This window comes from Dendropsophus ebraccatus, chromosome 4 (assembly GCF_027789765.1).
Source record: "Dendropsophus ebraccatus isolate aDenEbr1 chromosome 4, aDenEbr1.pat, whole genome shotgun sequence".
NCBI lineage: Eukaryota > Metazoa > Chordata > Amphibia > Anura > Hylidae > Dendropsophus > Dendropsophus ebraccatus.
The window spans coordinates 66,744,355-66,765,232 of NC_091457.1; the positions used below are offsets into that span (position 1 = coordinate 66,744,355).

The window sequence follows — 20,878 nt, forward strand, 5'->3', positions numbered from 1 at the left end:
CCCAGCATAACCTGATAGCTGAAATATTACTAGACTACAGCCCCAGCATAGCCTGATAGCTGAAATATTACTAGACTACAGCCCCAGCATAGCCTGATAGTTGAAATATTACTAGACTACAGCCCCAGCATAACCTGATAGCTGAAATATTACTAGACTACAGCCCCAGCATAGCCTGATAGCTGAAATATTACTAGACTACAGCCCCAGCATAGCCTGATAGCTGAAATATTACTAGACTACAGCCCCAGCATAGCCTGATAGCTGAAATATTACTAGACTACAGCCCCAGCATAGCCTGATAGTTGAAATATTACTAGACTACAGCCCCAGCATAGCCTGATAGTTGAAGTGTTATTGCCCAAACTATAAAATGATCACATTCCTGGTCTCGCACATTAAACAATGTAATCACTAAAAAAACCAAGTACCAATTTGCTGATTTTTGATCACCTCACATCCCCCCAAAAAATTCATTAAAAAGTGATCAAATGGGTCACATATATACAAACGTGATACCAAATAAAACTGCAGTAAAAAATTAAATAAAAAAATAAACCGGTGTCACCGTAATAGTGCAGACCTGAAGACCTTAACAGCGTCAAAACAGTTTGAGGGTGGGGTTATTATATTCGCTGTCTAGGGGGCATTATATTTCTATCATTGTAGCTTTTTTTAATACTTTATTAAGTATCGAATTGGTATCGAGTATCGAAATAAAAAATCTAGTATTGGTATTGAAGTCAAAATTCTGGTGTCGTGACATCACTACTCCTGGCACGAGGGGGGGGGGGCCCCGAGCTGGGAAGGGCAGCCGCACCACAAGTGCCAGCAGCCCCATTCTATCTGCCTGGGGGGGAGAGTTTAGGGGTTCTTGGGAGGGGGGGTGTTACTCTACAGGGCTCCTGTCAGGTTGGGCTGGCCGCAGTAGCTAAAGTTTGTGAATAAAGTGCAGGAAAGGCACCATTCTCACTCTCACAGTGCTGTGTCCTGCTTCTACCATTCAGAATACTGACGGACCTGTGGAGCTCGTCTGGTGAGATGTGCACTTTTTGCAGTTTACATTACTCTGGGGCCACTTAACTTTGGGTATGGAACTGTTGTACACCTCCTCCATTTTGTGTTGGTTTTGGACACCATTTGATCAGTTATGTTTCCATGAATATACATTCCAGAAACCCTGTTTTTCAGGAAACTAGACTTATATACATTTCAGAACAAACAGTTTGGTCTCAGTTTATAGTGTCACTTATTCCAGACTCAGCTCTGCAGGTAATGTAATATTTCATTGCTTTATCCATTGCTTGTAATATTTTATCAAAATGATAATGGTTTGTTCTTTTAAGTGGTGGAAGAAGGTTTATGGGGCCACGAGTCAGATACTACTTATAATATATACTTATTAGGTCCTCCTTGTAGCCACCCTGGTGTTAGTGATTGTTATTACATGGCTTTATCTTTTAGACAGCCTTATATTTCACTGTTATTGGCCGCAAACCAAGCGTGTCAGTCTGCAAGCTTACTTGCAGTGTCTTTACATGGAACAACCAATGGCTGGGTCGCATGACCGATCATTGAATTATTTGTGCAGCCATATAAATACATTGCGACATGCAGGGGTTAACAATAAATTTTATGGCCGAACAAAACACAAAACAGCTGATGAGTAGGTGTTTGCTCACTCATCAGCTGATCTCTGGAACTTTCACACAGGTCGATAATCAGCTGAATTGTTAGCGATAATCAGTCCGTGTAAAAGGGTCTTAAAGGGGTACTCTAGAGAAAATTGTTTTCTTTGAAATCAACTGGTTTCAGAAAGTTATATAGATTTGTAATTTACTTCTATTTAAAAATCTTAGGTCTGCTTATGCTTATCAGCTGCTGTATGTCCTAAGGGAAGTGATGTTTTTTCTTTTCAGTCTGACACAGTGCTCTCTGCTGCCACCCCTGTCCAAGAAAGGAACTGTCCAGAGCAGGAAAGCTTTCTTAATGGGGATTTGCCACTGCTCTGGACAGTTCCTGTCTCGAACAGGAAAAAGAGAATGGGTGGGTGATTTTTTTTAATGTTATTATTATTATTATTATTATTATTATTATTAGGGAAGGAAGTGTTTTATATATATTTTTTTAATTGATTGCTTATATGGATTATTGCAATACATGTACATTGCATTGATCTATGTACACCACCCTCTCATGGTATAGCCTGCCAAAGCTCTGTTACGGCAGGCACTGGTTGTGTGGTGTCCCACTAGAGGTGTTACTGTTGTTCACACCCTTCGCTAAAGTCTGTATTCTTCTTCTAAAAGTATTCTTCTCTACACTTCAACATCCCAGCAGAGCACATTACTACTTGGGTTGAGACTCTCACGGCACCCTCCTCTCTACTACGCTACCTCAGTACAACTCTACCAACTCTACTATATCCTACTCAGCACTTAAAACACAGATCTGGTGGTTCTATGTTCAATTATTTATTAGAATTTTATAAAGTATAGATCTAAGCCCATCTGTATCACCTGTTGCACATTTGCCAATAGTAAAGCAAGTCAACATTATCTTTGGAGTCTGTGATTATTCATCACCACCTACACAGCATATACACCACAACCTTGGGACATCTCCCCTTCCTGTGGGTGGCGGGTTCTATTATCCGAGAGGGTCATTACACCGCTCTGACCACCTGTGACTACTTTATCCATGACTGCACTATCCCAAGGGACCTGGTAGCAACCCGACAGGACACCAACCACAGGGGAAAAGGGTACAACCGGCCTTACACCTTAAAAGCAGGCTTGCCATCACACCCACTTGGCACTGGTGTCACTTGTCAAAACCTTAAGGTCCATCTGTATCTCGGCCATCCACCACAGAAGTGGCGTCACACTTCCACCTAGCAAGTGACCGGCCGTCCCACTGCTATAACACCTTCCGGGGGAACACCACAGTTGGGCTAGCTAATGCCTCAAGCTCCCTCACAACCTCCCCCCCCCCTGAACACCACAGACAATATTGATTCCAGCTTTCTTACTGTTAAACAACTGCCCTTGGAGTGATCTCCAATGTTGGTCAATACTTAGAAGTGTACATAGCTTTTTCCACACCCGGGGCAAGAAGTTATCCCCTGTACTTTTCAATATGTAAAAAAAAAAAAAAACACCCATACTAACCTGTCAGCTCCTGTGCACTCCACCAATCTCTTCTCTTCCTTCCTGCTCTGACGGTACACACTGTGACATCACAGGTGCCTCCACTTTTGAGATGGAGTTGTCTCAGCAGTAAAAGACTGCTCAGCCGATGCTCTTGGTAGAGGAGATGGGATTGATCAGCTGGGGACCCAAAGATGGAGGAGTAGGAGGACACAGGGGAAGTGCAAAAAGGTAAGAATAGCCTGTTTGTTATGTCAGCCATGGCAGCAACATATTAAAAGTTTAAATTGAGTGGAATACCACTTTAACCCCCCATCCAAAATTAAATAGATGACCCCAGTCAGTAATTAACCCCCTGAGTTAAGTAGTTGTCTCCAGCAGGTATTTAATCCCCCCTCCCCAATTAACTAGATGCCCCTAAGAGGTAGTTAACTTCCCCACCAATTGAGTAGATGGAAGCTGTCAGTAGTTACCCCCCAATAGAGTAGATGTCCCTGGAACATAATCCCCCTCCCCTATTAAGTTTAATCCACCTAGTATGTACTCCCCCGCCCCATTGACCGCCCCTAAGATGCCCCTAGTAGGTCCCTACCAAATAAAAATGATAAAATCCCTCTCCCCTCCGCTTTAGTGTTGAGGGTCTCTTTCTTCTCCTCCGCTCTGGCCCCAGGAGTGGCACAGGTCTTCTCCTGCAGGCAGCAGAAAAGGAGTGCCTGCTCCTGTACATACATTATGAAGCATGCTAGAAAATGTACATAGAGAAGCAGGGATTTCAGTTTCTATACTATAAAGTCGTGATACAATAAAGTAGTGATGTATACATTTCATGCATCACCACTTAGTACCACGTAATGCCTATAAGAATTTTGTAGGGAGGGGAGCCAATACAGCATCCCCTTTCATCTGTTACAATCACACAGGATGCATAAGACTGACTCTGTTCTCATCTTAAGGCCCTATTCCACGGAACGAATGTCGTTCGTATTCGGCCGATATCGGCCGCTACGAACGATAATCGTCCCGTGGAATAGAGTGCAACGATCAGCCGACATCGTTCATGTCGGCTGATCGTTGCAGTCGCTTGTTTTTCAACATGTTGAAAAACAAGCGACTGATACAGCAACGATCTGCTGCCATCGCTCCGTTGAATAGGAACATCGGCAGCAGACGCTGCTGTATCCTATGGGCTGCCCGGACGATCAGCGATCCTCCGAGCAGCCCCCCCCCCCCCCCCCCCCCGCAGCTCCCCACCGTCCCTCCCGCACTCACCAGCTCGCTGCTGCCGCGTTGAATAGCGGCGGCAGCGAGCGGGGAACGAGGAGCAAACGAGCGCTGAGAGTGCTCGTTTGCTCCTCTAAACGACCGGTGGAATAGTGGCATTAGCGATGTACTCAGAAGCGATGATAAGTGGAATACTGGCCACGGTGGCAAGGCAGGCACACCATTCATTGCAGGGAGACTTCATCCACCTTCTTAGGATCGGCGGTGGTCATAGAGGTTGGACCCACAAAGATCAGCTTGTTATCCTTTATTCTATGGATAGGTAATAACAATTTTAGATTGGAATACCCCTTTAAATAACAGAAATAACAGAATTTAGTAATTCTTATCTTTTTGTGTCATCTGGAGAAAATATAAAAAAAAAAGAAAAACTTGCTGTTCACTTTTTAATTGATTTCTAATAAGATAGGCCATGTTTAAACAACGTAAGTTTTGTATTAATCAAGGCGGTTGTTGCCTATTTACAACAGCGATTAATGCAAAGCTTGCGTGCACTGCAGTCTAAAGGGAATCCCGGCCAGAGTGTATACACATAGTATACACTCCGGCCGGGATCCCTCCGGCCGTACTCTCCCATTGTCTCTCCGTACACGGATGCGCCCGCATCTCAATTTAGCACAAATGAAGATCATCCGACCGATACTGCACTACCGGCCGGGATAATTTTCACTGACACCGCCCCATTCTGTGATGCAGCTGGGTCACAGAACAGCCGGTGTTTCACGTAGTGTGAACCCGACCATAAAGTTGAGTAAAATATTTTTTAACTTGTTTCACCTAAAGTAATTTTTAGTTTTTTTTATATTTTCATTGTGTTTTCACTCAAATAATTGTGCCCCACTAGGGTGATAGTAGAGTGGGGGCATTTTAACATTGTAGTATTTCTTATTACCCGGCCTAACTGGAACTAACATTGCAAAGGTGATTTTGGTCTGACTGCCCAGGACAAATATAACAACCCTTTTGCTGTAATATATAAATAGTGCTCTGTATACAATTGATAAGACAGGGACGTGAATAAAACATTTCTATCTTCTCTTATATATTACTGTAAAACTTCACATAAGAAAACACAGCTATTGTAAAGGTGTATGGTAAGCAGGGTTTTCTTACAGATTATTCATTGGGGCCCAGGAGTTTCAAGCTGTAGTTGATGGTGTAACAAGGGTTCCAGTGGGCGCACTTGTCATTAGTCTGTGTTGTTTAAAAGAACTTTTACAGTAGACTGTTTGTTTTATGCCTCATGCATAGAATGTATAGATATTTTCCACATTGTTTTAGGTTACTATACCTGTGTAGCAGGAAGTGCAATATTTTGTGGAAAAGTACACACACTGTGCAAAATACACATACCTCTTGGGGTGGAGTGTTTTTATTTATTTATTTATTTATTTTTTTCTCTAAAAATAGAAAATGTTCCCTTCACTATTTGAAAGCTGCGAGCGAGTGGTCACAGTGTTCCCATTTACAGTAAGGGGGAAAAAACACTTTGATGGGAAAACACAACAAAGGCCATCAGTAACCTAGTAACAGTCCTGTAATTCACACTATAATAACACCTTCAACCACCCTGGCACTGAAATAGAGAGAACAGAGCAGTAGAACATGTTCTACTTTCTATGTCCCAGATCTGTCACATTTCTAGTAAGGAAAAAGAAGCAAATTACCCATCCATGTATACTGTATTATAAATGTAAATTTTTTGTAAAATTCTACTTTTTTAAATATTTTTTTTTCTGTTGATGGCCCATATATTACAAGTTGGGTGCATTAGACTTATTACCACTTGGGGAATATGATTGAGGATGTGTCTTTATTTATGTACTGTATAATAAACTACATGTATTTTTGGAGTATTTACATTGATCTCTCTGTGTGATACTTGATGCAAGAGCCACATGCATGGATAGACATAAACAGACTCATATTAGACAAATGTTGCAAGGGCATTCCAGGTTTAAAGGGAAGCAATCAGCCCAATTGAGCTTATTTGGTTTCCTGGAGTACTGTATGAAGCTCCTGTGCAGCTTGCGTCAGGTATTGTACGTGGCTGCAGCAGCAGCTTTATACCTGAGAAAATGAAGTTTCATCCTCCTTCGCGTGACAGGGAGAGGTACGGCAGGTAGTCATCTGGGTGACTCTGTCTAGTCACCGCTCTCTGCCTGTCACTCATCCCCACCAAGTACACTGACAGATAGAGAGCTGAACGCTGCACAGGCCGCAAGCTGCACAGGAGCTTATACCGTGCTCCAGGGAAACACTTAATTGGGCTGATTGGTGTTAATGTGGTTATCCAGGATTAGAAAAACATGGCCACTTTTTTCTAGAAACAGCACTACTCTTTTCTCCAGTTTGGGTGTAGTTTTGCAACTCAGTTCCGTTGAATTGAAATGAGCTCAATTTCGAAACCTTACCCAAACTGAAGACAAGACTGGAAGGAAAGTTTTTCTAATTCTGGATATCCTTTAATGGGGTTGTTCACCATTTTTTCCCCTATAAATCAACTGGTGCCAGAGATTTCGATGCTTATCAGCTGCTGTACATGCGCTGGGCCACTCCGCTGAGGGTAGTAGTAGGTGGTAGTACTGGGTAGGAACCCGGTTAGCCACTTGCCTGATGGTATGTCCCTGTATGGGCACGAGGTATAGCAGCTGTAGACCGTGAACCTGACCAAGCGGAGGCCGAGCAATTCTTTGTTGTCCTTAGTCAGGGCACCAATAACTAGCCCAAGGCCAAGGTTCAGAAACAACGGTAGTTGTGTATTTACTATAACGGTGGTAACTCGTAGCAACAGTCTCTCCGGATGCAACCGGGTATAAGGCAGGCTTGGATAAGGCAGAGTAATGGGTGATGCTGAAATAGGCTGTGAGAGTAACGTGCTGGATGATGGAAGTAGTAATGATACTGAAGTTGAGATGCTGGGCGGAATGAAACTGAGATGAATACTTGCTGTTGATTAGAGAAGATGATGAGAGGAATGACTGAAGATCTTTAGTACAGATGAGGATCTTGAGGACTTGAGAATAGAACACAGCCAGGAACACTTCTGGTAATGCTGCAGCAGAGCACACGTCCTTCTCTCTTAACAGTGGAGAGAGAACACACACGCAACCTGTCCCCCTGAAGGTGGAAGGCAGGACTGAGGTAGAGAGGAAGTCACATGGTATTCCCTAGCCAAAGCTCAATGGCCATTGGGTTTACCATGGAAGCAGGGGCAGTCACGTGACATCCAGCCATTGCATCATCACACCATTAGGACATATGGGACCAAATATACATAAGAAGTACCATACTTGAACACTGGGGGGCGACATAATACCATTAGGCACTGATAACTGAATATGCATGAGAAATAAATGAAATAACAGACCTGAATACTGAGATAGGTGACACAATACACACAGTTTGCAGTGGACCATAGTTTTCCAGAACAGAGGCAATAACATATTGACTGACTCAGATATAAAGATACACTTTGAAGGAAACAGCAAGAGGAAAAGTCTGTTCTGGGACACTGCATACTTCCTGCAGGAAGTGTTGTATTCTTTCCAGTCTGGACAGAAGGAGAAGTTTTCTCTGGGGAATTGCTATTGCTCTGGACAGTTCTGACACGGACAGAGGTGGCAGCAGAGAGCTTTTTGTCAGACTGGAGAGAATACACCACTTCCTGCGGAACATACAATAGCTGATAAGTAGTGGAACACTGCAGATTTTTTGTAGTAGTAAATTACAGATCTCTTGCACTTTATGGCCCCAGTTGATTTGAAAAATTTTTTTTTTTTTGATGAGCAACCACTTTGTTCAAGGTCCTAGAGCATCATACATGGATTCAATGAACACCAAATATTCCATATTTCTATAGTCCTGAAGGAGCACCACAGTGCATGGAGTTCTGTGTGGGCATAGAAAACTGAAGACAGATCCTAGGATGGATATTTATATTTGGCTGAAATATGATGAATCAGTAATTCTGCACCTGTACCTGTCATACATGTGGTCTTAAACATAAGATATTACATTGAGCATATACAGTATACAAATATTAACCTTTTTTTTGTTTCCTACAGGAACCAAAGCTTACATATCATGGCAAGACGTACAGCGACTTATTACATAATTGCCATAATTATTATCTTCCAAGCAATAAATATGTGTGTCCTGTATCTTGGAGCCAAATTTAACACTGCAAGCTCGAACCATAGTCAAGAGAAAGTTCATCTCCTTATACTTTCTACCTGGAGGTCTGGATCATCTCTGGTTGGTCAATGCTTCAGTCAGCACCCTGATGTCTTTTATTTGAAGGAACCCTCTTGGCATGTGTGGAGAACCATGTTTCAAAACTATGTACATGTTCTTCATATGTCAGTAAGGGACTTAATTCGATCAATCTTCAGGTGTGACATGTTTGTGTTTGATGTCTACATGCCAAGCAAAACTGTGTCTGACCTATTCCATTGGGCGTCCAGCAGAGCTCTCTGTTCTCCTCCTTCATGTAGTTCATTCTCTCGTACAGAAATTGTAGATGAAACAGTTTGTAAAAAAGCCTGTGGCCAAAGCCCATTTCAAAAAGTTGAAGACACCTGTAACACTTACAGCCATATTGTTGTGCAAGAGTATCGTATATTTGATTTGACCGTTCTGTATTCTCTGTTAAAAGATCCATCTATCAACCTAAAAATCTTACATGTTGTACGTGACCCACGAGCTATTGCCAAATCTCGGCGAGATGTACGGCTTGCTTTGAATTTTGATAATAAAATGATCCTAAAAGGCGAAAAATCACAAAAGGATGATTTAAATGTATTAAGAAAAATCTGTAAAAGTCAAGCGGAAATATATACAGCAGCCAGTTCTCTAGAACTACCATTTCTTCAAGGCCGTTACATGCTTCTTAGATATGAAGATCTAGTCAGAAACCCTCTTAAAAAAATCAAAGAGATATATTCATTTGCTTATCTTGAACTACCTAAAAACTTGAAACCTTGGATTTATAAAATGACTCGTGGACCAAGTCTTAAGAAGATGAAACCCTTCAATATTACCCCGAGGAATGCTCTGAAGGTGTCTCAAGCTTGGAGAAAAGGGCTATCCTTTGAAATGGTTAAAAAAGTGCAGGCTGTATGTAGAGATGCAATAGACATTTTCCGTTATAAGCTTGTAGATTCAACAAAAGAGCTGAGAGATTTAACCATAGATACAATGCTACCAAGACTTAGAGAAGATTTCATTTGGTTATCCGAAAATAAAAAGGAATGAAGTGGAGTTTTTAAAAAGCTCATTACTCATCAGTCACATCAATGGGAGCAGAGAGCAGACTATGTACTGTAGTGATGGGCAACTGCTGCATTCGCTTTCTTTGACAGTATGGTCTATGTTGATGTGTTGGTGTCAAGCAGGACTGGCAGAAGGCAGCAAAATTCTCCACATGGAAACAGCAGAGGCTGGGAGACATGAGGATGCCGGAGGGCCGGAGCAGACCCAGGACCAGCAAGAAGTGCGTTGGGGAAGTGACTGGTGGCTGTGTTACACTCATGTTGCTTTTAATCTTAGGGTATGTTCACACTGAGTAAAACAGGCGGAACTTTCCGCTGCGGAATCCCGCCTTTCTCAGTATGCCATAGCCCGCCTATGGGAGAGCATGCGCTTCTCCACAGCCGCGATCTCTGCTCAAAGAAGTGACATGTCACTTTTTTGAGCGGAGAGCGGCGGCAGCGGAGGAACGCGCACCCACTCATTCACTCACATCAGGACACTGAGCACAGCGGGATTCAGAATTCCGCCGTATTTGCTCAGTGTGAACATACCTTTACTCTTAACTAACCTCAGATTGTACCGACTTGTTCAGTTTCTTATTAAAAATGCTTCCCCTTTAAAGCCTTGAACATATTTAAAGGTTCAATCATGTTCCTTTGTTTCCTCCAGACTATGCAGATATACATGCTTCAGTCTTTCCTAATAGTTCTTATGCTTTAAACTGTCCACCATTTTTGTAGCCTGTCTTTGGACCCATTCTATTTTATATAAAGTTTATAGGTTCTCAAACTTTTTGTTCGCAGGCCTCACCAGGTGATACATGTTGATGCTGCAGCCTCACCAACAAACGCATACCACTACACAGCACCAGATACTCTCATTCAGTGCACATAATATCCCAAAGCACTAACAGATCAGCACCACAGTGCAGAAATAACTATTGCTCAACCTGTAACACGGACCCTCCTGGGCCCACCTCAACCTCCTTACACAAACTCTCCCAGTGCCCTTCCCAGCCTGGGGCCGCCAGCCCCCTAACGTGGACCCCTCCCCGAAGCCCTTCCCAGCCCAAAGGGTGGACCCTCCTGACACCCTTCCCATCCCAGGCCTCCAAATTGAACCCTCCCATTGCCCTTTCCAGTCCAGCCCTGTCCAAGCCCACTAATGTGGACCCTCCCGGCATCCTTCCCAGCCTGGTCCTGCCCAAGCCCCCTAACATGGACCCTTCCGAGCCCGCCTCAGCCTCCTAACATAAACCCTCCCAGCACTCTTTAAGGGTACTATTACACAGAACGATAATTAGCCGAATCAGCCCTATCTGGACGATTATCGTTCTGTGTAATAAAGACAACGATCAGCCGTTGATATAGGTTCTGACCTATAATCGTTATGCGCCGACCGTGCACCGCTATGTGTAATAGCGGTGCGCGGCCGACGCTGACGATATGCAAACAGGAATACATACCTATCCATAAATTTGTCAGCTGAGACAAGCCGCTGTGAAGCTGGAGCGCGTGGAGAAGCACAGAGTAAGAGGAGCCCTGCAACCTGGATAGTTATGTATACAGTTTAAACAAAGGCTGCAAGGACATCGGTAATGATATCCCTGCAGCCCTTTGTTAAACGATTATCAACCTGTGTAATAGGCCCAGTAAACGAGCACCGATTTAGAAGATCGGCGCTCGTTTAGAGGTATTATTGGGCCCCCATCGGCCCGTGTAATACCACCCTAAAGCCTAACATGGACCCCCCCTCCCCGAAGCCCTTTCCAGCACCCTAACACAGTTCCTCCCTACTCCCTTGCCAACCCAGGCCTGTCTCTGCTCCTAGTGCCTTTCTATAGTAGTGCTATCCCTAAACTAGCATCCTCTTTTATTTACCAATTTAACAAACCTTTTGAGATGTGGTCCTTCAGAACTACTAGAAATTTTATATTTCCACCTTTTAAGTCCCGATAGGGGAAAATTACATGCAGTCATTAGATTGCATACACTGGTCAATGCTATGCTGTATTATTGCCTAAATTTATGGTTGTATTTTGTTACTATTTTACTATATGTAAACATGGCCTTAATCCTAAAAAATTGACTGTAGCTGTCCCAGCTCAATAATGGGAAGAATTCATGGGACCAATATTAGGTTTGTACTGCCCTCTAGTGTTAACTAGACTGTAGTTACTGTATGTGCTGGATGGAAACCATTTTATTAAACTAGATAAAATCATAATTATATAAAGAAATTGCATAACTATGAATACCTAAAAGTAATGTAATAGTTCTTTTTACACCTCAGAACAATCTAACAACTGTGTTGGATTGAATTGCTTTTTATAATTCCCATTGGTTTCTCACAAAGAATAGAGAGATCCTCTGTTACAGTAAGGGCTGCCCTAGGTATGAGAATAAACATCCCCTTGTTTAATCAATGTGAGTAATTCATCAATGCTGTTACACCAGTTTTCTACTCCCACATACAGCTGTGCATTTCAGTAATGCCTAAATACTTTCAAGAAATAGTGTCATATAGTACTCTATACCACTGTATAGTCTCAGTGCTGGAATAACATTGTCATACTGAATAACACCACCAAAGCACATACATATAGGATTCAATTAACAATGCCTATTTACACAAGTGGATAATCAGACAAATAATTGTTTATAAGGATGTTTGTTCTTCCTAAATATTGCCCTGGGATTATCTGTGCAAGCACACAAGTAAACAGTGATGGGCTAGCTTTACACATAGTATTTCTGGCAGTATTTTTTAACCTAAATCATGAGTGGAACTAACAAGGAAAAATTATAATGGAAAGATTTGCACAGTAAGGATACTATTAGACGGGCCGATACATTTGATAACAAATGTAAATGAGCGACGATCTGCTAGATTGGCGCTTGATTACTGGGCCTATTCCACGCCCCGATGATTGTTTAACAAGGGCTGCAAGGACATCGTTACCGATGTCCTTGCAGCCCTTGCTTAAACTATATACAGTACTTATATAGACTTATATAGACTGCTCCTGCGGTCCGCTTCTCTACGGGTCCCACGCGCTCTAGCTTCAGAGCGGCCTGTTAGCTGACAGGCCACTCAGCCAATCACAGGCTGCGGTGGTCCCGGCCTGTGATTGGCTGAGCGGCCTGTCAGCTCAGACAGGATGCTCTGAAGCTAGAGCGTGCGGGACGGGGAGAAGCAGAGCGCAGCAGCAGCCCTAGAGCATGGATAGGTAATGTATATCGTCAGTCGCCGACCGCACACTGCTACATGTAATTACATGTAGCAGTGCGTGGTCGGCGCCCGACAATTATAGGTTCTAACCTATATCAACAATCACCCGATGACAACGATCATCGGCTGATCGTTGTCCTTATTACACAGAGCGATAATCGCCCGAATTGGGCCAATTCAGCCGATTATCGTTCCGTGTGATAGTACCCTAAGGCTATGTTCAAACAACGTAAGGTTCTTCGTTGTTGCCGATTTGAACAACGGCTGTGGTTTATACGAACATTACATTGTGCTGCCTTCTGAGGGATCCCGGACGGAGTGTATACACATAGGGGGACATGTATAAAAAGGCATCAATGCCTTTTTTTAGGCGCAGATGGGGAAAATCAGCGTAAAAATATTCGCAAATGGTATTTTTGCGAATATTTTTTTCGCATCTCACCCATATGCGCCACCTTCGCCAGTGGGGCGGAGAGGGGGCGTTCCAGAGGATGCAGCAGCACGCAGAAGGGCGTGGCCTCTGAGTGCGCCGCATTTATACAGATACTCTGAGCTGATGTAGGTTTCATAATTTTTGCACGGACAGGCTTTGTGCGATCCGCATTTATGTAGAGGCAGTGCGGACATTTGTAACCCCGGCGTTAAAAACGCCGAACTTCATAAATGTCCCCCATAGTATACACTCTGGCTGGGATTCCTAGCGGCGCCGCGAGAAACTGACGCGTCAGTTTCCTGTGGCCGCTATTCAGTGAATAGCAGCTGCAGAAAACCCTGTCAGTTCACACAATGGAGCGTGCGGCCAGAGTCGCATTGTGAGCAGCGGGGAATTCTGATGCGGGCGCGCACGGATGCGCCCGCATCAAAACTCAGCGGCGCTAAAGATCATCCGGATAGGATGATCTTTTCTGAGACCGTCCGTTTCGTGACGAATCATGGTACAGACGGTCTCATACAATGTGTGAACATGGCCTTACTGTGTGTGCAACCCACTCCTGGTTTTGGTTAAAAAAACAAAACCTGACATAAATACTATGTGTGAACATAGCCATGTACTGCTGACAAAGGTCTTTAGAACTTCTCTTCATTCCTTTCAATAGGACTTTCAACACATGTGGATTAACAAATTCATTTGTACTATTAGCTAATGCAAGGTTTGTTGAAACAACAGTGATTATTTAAATGAGCACTGTAAGGTTCCACTTTTCATCCCTCAAAGACCTTGGAAAATTAAAGGTGGAATTTGATTGGTTGCTAGGGGCAACTAAGCCAATTCTACTTTACACCAGTTTAATGACTGTCTTTTTGGAGGGCTGGCATTTTGAAACCACGGACTGCATTGCAAAATAACGGACATTATTTGACCTCAAAATGGCAGACAAATCAAAAAGACGTCCGTCAATCGGCTAAAAAAAAAAAAAAAAAAAGTTGTTTGAACCTAGCCTAACTTTAAAAACATTTCTCATGCTGTACAGATCACAAATCGGGAGAAATGCATTTTAATCGCATGTGCATATGACTGAGACAAACTCTTAATGTGAGTCTATGGGACTGTTTCATGTCACACACACAGAGTGGAAGAAGAAGTGCTCAGCCATGCGCTCTTCCTGCTCATTCTAATCATCAGTTGGGGTCTAAAAACTCAAAACTTGAAAGATCATATATTTTCTCAGTCAATTTTTTTTTTTTAAGTTCAAGGTACAATTTAAATAGCATGTCACAATATAAATAGTTGAGTGCAGGTGTTGTAGGCAGACATTATTGGTTGTGAAATTGGGCTTAACAAATGATACATAAACAGTGTCAGACTGGGCCACTGGGGCAGGGCCCCCGACAGTTACAGTGCTGCCGCGTGCCCCCCATTGCCGCACTGCCCTCCCTCCCCAATCACTCTTGTGACCGCAAGAGTGTCTTGCTTGCGGTCACAAGAGCCAATCTATAAGGGGGGACTACACAGGGGGCATCTATAAGGGGGCTAACAAGGGGCATCTATAAGGGAGAACTACACAGGGGGCATCTATAAGGGGCTAATAGGGGGGCCATCTATAAGGGGGACTACACAGGGGGGCATCTATAAGGGGGGGACTACACAGGGGGCATCTATTAGGGTGCTAACAGGGGGCACCTATAAGAGGGGACTACACAGGGGGCATCTATAAGGCGGGACTACACAGGGGACATCTAAAAGGGGGCTAACAGGAAGCATTTATAAGGGGGCTAACAGGGGGCATCTAAAAGGGGGAATACTCAGGGGGCATCTATAAGGGGGGACTGCACAGGGGGCATCTATAAGGGGGACTACACATGGGGCATCTATAAGGGGGACTACACAAGGGGCATCTATAAGGGGCTAACAGGGGGCATCTATAAGGGGGGACTACACAGGGGGCATCTATAAGGGGGCTAATGGGGGTGCCATCTATAAGGGGGGACTATACAGTGGGTATCTATAAGGGGGCTAACAGGGGGCATTTATTAGAGGGGACTACACAGGGGGCATCTATAAGGGGACATCTATAAGGGGGGACTACACAGGGGGCATCTAAAGGGGGCTAACAGGGGGCATCTATGAAGGAGGACTACACAGGGGGCATCTATAAGGGGGCTAATAGAGGGCATTTATACGGGGGCTAACAGGGGGGCCATCTATAAGGGGGCTAACAGGGGGCATCTATAAGGGGGCTAACAGGGAGCATCTATAAGGGGGATAACAGGGGGCATCTATAAGGGGGGGACTACACAGGGGAATCTATAAGGGGGATAACAGGGGGCATCTATAAGGAGGATAACGGGGGCATCTATAAGGGGGGGTAATGGGGCAGCTATAAGAGGGAATACACATAAGGGCCCTCTATAAGGAGCACAGAGGGTGGCATATACTATAAGGGGGATCACCCACTAAATGAGGGCGTAAAGGGGGCAATACAGATGTGCAGTTTGAGAGAGATGAGGACGGTGAGGAGCGAGGAGCCTAATATGTTTGTCTGGCAGATTCTGTGGATTCGTGGCTCAGAGAAGTTCTCATGATGGCCAAGGGCAGATGGAGAAGAATATGAAAAGGAAGAACTCTGATCAGAGAAGACGCCCCCTGTGAGTCACCTGATATAACTGCACTGTAATGTATATGGTGTATAGACCCTGTGTAGAGTTGGCTCTACCTCTATGTGACTGTATGAGGTGATATTGATCTTTGTACAGAGGATTTTATTCAGTAGTAACGGTTGTGTTAGTCAGTATGTGGTGGTTTTACTTGTTACTTGTTATCTGGTACTGTGTTTTATTGGTTTTAGTATACAGGATTTGGTCAGAAACAGGTATGGCGGTAATATGTATGGGGATAATGTTTCCTTCCTATATACTGGTATAATTAGTAATATCGGCCTTGATATATATCAATAGCATCGCTTGGTCATTAGTAACTGCACTGTAATCACTTATATAGCGTGCAAAGCCTGTGTATTGGTGTCTAAATGGGTCTGTGTATAGTTTGCGCTAGTGTATTGACACAGCCCCCCCGGTCACTACAGTACACTAGTGCCATCATAATTAATCCTGATGCTGGGAGCTCCATGGTCCAGTCCGCAGTACAGTGTTACAGTATGGTGATAATATGGTAACAGTGTGATGGTATGGTGATAATATGGTAACAGTGTGACGGTACAGTCAGGGCCGTTTTAATACATTGGTGGGCCCAGTGCACAGCCCTCAAGAGTGGGCCCCCCCTTACCTTTCTGCACATTGTATAATGTACTGAATTTGCCCCCACACTGTATCAAGAGCCCCAGTACATACAGTAGTTACCTTATAACACTATTTCCACCATACAGTGATTACATATTACATAAAAACTGCACTAAACAAAACAGAAAGATATCACCATTGATACCATTACATAATACCGCCATACCATGACCCCTATCAGTACAAGCCTATAACAGAGTGAAGTTACATCCAGTGACTCACCGGAGGCGTCTTCTCCGATCAGAGTCTGTCACCTTTTCTTTTTCTCTCCATCCAGCGTGGGCCACCTTGAAGTCTTCTCCTGGCTGTGAATCTTCTCTCCAGAATCTGCCAGACAAATATTTTAGGCTCCAACACATACAGTAGTTAGGTCCCTTGTACCCCTATACAGTAGTTACACCCCTCTGTACTCCTACATAGTTACACCCCTCTGTGCCTCCATAGTTTTAAGGTGTCCCTGTAGTATATAGACCCTCATGTGCTCCTCCAGTTATATACAGCCCTCCTGTGCGCTCCCCCATTAGTATATAGCCCCCCTGTGCACTCTCCCCAGTAGTATATAGCCCCCTGTGCTCACCCACAATAGTATATAGCCCCCCTGTGCTCTCCCCCAATAGTATATAGCCCCCCTATGCTCTCCCACAATAGTATATAGCCCCCCTGTGCTCCCCCTCAATAGTATATAGCCCCCCTGTGCTCTCCATAATATATAGCCCCCTGTGCTCTCCCCCATAGTATATAGACCCCTGTGCTCCCCAATAGTATATAGCTCCCCTGTGCTCCCCAATAGTATATAGCCCCTGTGCTCCCCAATAGTATATAGCTAACCTGTGCTCCCCAATAGTATATAACCCCCTGTGCTCCCCCATAGTATATAGCCCCCTGTGCTCCCCCATAGTATATAGCCCCCTGTGCTCCCCAGTAGTATATAGCCCCCTGTGCTCCCCATAGTATATAGCTCCCCTGTGCTCCCCCATAGTATATAGCTCCCCTGTGCTCCCCCATAGTATATAGCCCCCTGTGCTCCCCCAAAGTATATAGCTCCCCTGTGCTCCCCCATAGTATATAGCTCCCCTGTGCTCCCCAATAGTATATAGCCCCCTGTGCTTCCCAATAGTATATAGCTCCCCTGTGCTCCCCAATAGTATATAGCTCCCCTGTGCTCCCCCATAGTGTATAGCCCCCTGTGCTCCCCCATAGTATATAGCTCCCCTGTGCTCCCCCATAGTGTATAGCCCCCTGTGCTCCCCCATAGTATATAGCCCCCTGTGCTCCCCAATAGTATATAGCCCCCGTTCTCCCCCATAGTGTATAGCCCCCTGTGCTCCCCCATAGTATATAGCTCCCCTGTGCTCCCCCATAGTATATAGCCCCCTGTGCTCCCCCATAGTATATAGCCCCCTGTGCTCCCCCATAGTATATAGCCCCCTGTGCTCCCCCAAAGTATATAGCTCCCCTGTGCTCCCCCATAGTATATAGCTCCCCTGTGCTCCCCAATAGTATATAGCCCCCTGTGCTTCCCAATAGTATATAGCTCCCCTGTGCTCCCCAATAGTATATAGCTCCCCTGTGCTCCCCCATAGTGTATAGCCCCCTGTGCTCCCCCATAGTATATAGCTCCCCTGTGCTCCCCCATAGTATATAGCCCCCTGTGCTCCCCCATAGTATATAGCCCCCTGTGCTCCCCAATAGTATATAGCCCCCGTTCTCCCCCATAGTATATAGCCCCCTGTGCTCCCCAATAGTATATAGCCCCCGTTCTCCCCCATAGTATATAGCCCCCCTGTGCTCCCTGATAGTATATAGCTCCCCCATAGTATATAGCTCCCCTGTGCTCCCCCATAGTATATAGCCCCCCTGTGCTCCCCAATAGTATATAGCCCCCGTTCTCCCCCATAGTATATAGCCCCCCTGTGCTCCCCAATATAATATATCCCCCGTTCTCCCCCATAGTATATAGCCCCCTGTTCTCCCCCATAGTATATAGCCCCCTGTGCCCCCCCCATAGTATATAGCTCCCCCTGCTATATAACATTGAAAAAAACAAACACTTTTACTCACCTAGGTCCACGCGTTCCTCTTCTCTTCCCTCTTGTGGCCGCACTTCCTGCAGTCACAAGAGGCTGCACTCCCCATACCCTCGCGCCGACGCTCCAGTGACGTCGGGCGCTAGAGGGATAGTGCGGCCTCTTGTGACCGCAGGAAGTGCGGCCACAAGAGTGAGTGACTGACAGGGAGGGAGCCAATGGCTCTCTCTCTGTCAGTGTCGCTGCTGCTGCAGCGCTGAAGCGCCGCAGCAGCAGCGGACGGGGGCAGCGGCGGACGGGGGGGCCCTGCAGGGGGCGCCATGGAGGGGTAAGTAGATTACCCATCCATGGCGCTCCCCCATGACAGGCTGGTGGCCGGAGCCCTGTGCGACCGCATTGGTCGCACATAGCAACGGCCGGCCTGCTCGGGGGGGCCCCTTTAACCAGTGGGCCCGGTGCACGTGCACCATGTGCCCTCTGGTTAAAGCGGCCCTGGGTACAGTGATAATGTGGTAACAGTGTGACAGTATGGTGATTATATGGTAACAGTGTGACAGTATGGTGATAATGTAGTAACTGTGTGACGGTATTATGATAATATGGTAACAGTGGGCCACAAGGATCATTTCCTTATGTAGGCCCCAGGTACCCCAATGCGACACTGTACATAAAAGCTATAGCTGACCCCCATCCCCCCAAAATTAACCCTAGTCCTGTATTTTTATTACGTTAATATTTTAAAGGGAAACTAATAGTAGGCTAGAACCTGCTATTATGGTCCCATAGGATGAGTAATTTTCTTACCTCAGTTTAGTTAATATGTAAATTAGATGGTTTGGTGCACTGGGGGCCTGCTACGCCTCATGAATATTATAGTAGCGCTCTGCAGTGACATCACAAATATTTTTTAAGAGGGGCAGGTGGACAGGACAGATGGGTGCATGGAGGGTGGTAGTCCTGCCCTCAGTTCATTAGATCGCCTAAATAACATATTAACTAAACCGAAGATTTTGCAGGGCTAAGGATAAAAAAAGAAAATAACCTTTATTCTTAGTGCCCCAGTGCTATGGAAAGATAACATAATATACTCTTCTAAACTGCTGTTAGTTTCCTTTTAATAAGGCATGATGGTTAACCCGTTCGGGACCATGGACGTCACTATACGTTAATTTTTGCAGTGCATTACCGCTCAAGGTCGTACAGCGGGTCCCGGCTGTCGGTTATAGTTGGGCACCTGCTGAAACCAGAGCCAAGCTGGGATCTCAACAGTTGCGACCTGTGCAGTCGCAGCTTCTATAGGGCAGATCAGAGGGAGTATTCTCCCTCTGTTCACCACCAGGGCTGTGTGGAGCGAGCGCACATGCTATGACAAACAGCGCACAGGCTATGACAATTGATTGGCAAATTACTTTACATTGAAGATCTGCAGATTAGGCAATCAAATAGTCCCCATGCTGGAACAGTAAAATAAAGTAAAAAAAAAAACCACACACTTATACACAAATAAAAATATAAATAATGTATAAAACACACATAGTCCTCATAGTCCCCAATGCTATAATAAATGTAGGGCGGAATAAATACACATATTTAGTATCATTGCATGTGTAGCAGGGCTGACAATAAAATTATCACATGATTATATTGCAAGTGACCGCAAAATTTGTAATTTTGTCATGAAATGTGGACATTTTTCACAAAAAAAAAATGTACAGATATTGGCCAAAATTTATGACTAACCGAAAGTGCAATATGTCACGAAAAAGCTATCTCAGAACCGCATGGATAGGTTATAGCATGACAGAGGTATAACCACATAAAGCGAGACTGGTCAGATTTAAAAAATGGGCTCTGGTCCTTAAGGGGTTAATGCTATGGGGTGCATTTCTTTTTAGGTAGGGGTATGGTTTGGGTCCCAACAGTCATAATCTGGACCATCCTTTCAAAATAAACATTGATACAAATGATCAAACTCTGCATAGTCTAAATAATCCATACAATCAATTAATTGCATCAATTAACGTGAATGTTAAAAATGGCTGAATTGCATTGTACCTCTGGCTTGGTCTTTAATGGGTTAAAACAAATGAAATTTTTTGTAGCTATCGCTTTATCTCTCCTAATTGGGTTTGGTTCTCCTCTCCCTTCTATCTAGTGCACACACTTTTTTCTGTTCAGTCTCTTTCACTTTCGTTTTCC

The 20,878-nt window shown here is 44.5% G+C and overlaps 1 protein-coding gene across 1 annotated transcript; it reads left to right on the forward strand.

The window, feature by feature from the left end:
• Positions 1–1,191: 1,191 nt before the first annotated feature.
• Positions 1,192–10,052, forward strand: LOC138789710 (carbohydrate sulfotransferase 5-like). Its single transcript, XM_069968486.1, has 2 exons — positions 1,192–1,272; positions 8,498–10,052. Exon 2 carries the CDS (start codon positions 8,517–8,519, stop codon positions 9,684–9,686), a length of 1,170 nt encoding a protein of 389 aa, XP_069824587.1. The 5' UTR covers positions 1,192–1,272; positions 8,498–8,516; the 3' UTR covers positions 9,687–10,052.
• Positions 10,053–20,878: the final 10,826 nt, after the last annotated feature.

Excerpts from the sequence above, each read along its gene's own strand:
- LOC138789710 (XM_069968486.1), top strand. The coding sequence starts at position 8,517 with ATGGCAAGACGTACAGCGACTTATTACATAATTGCCATAATTATTATC.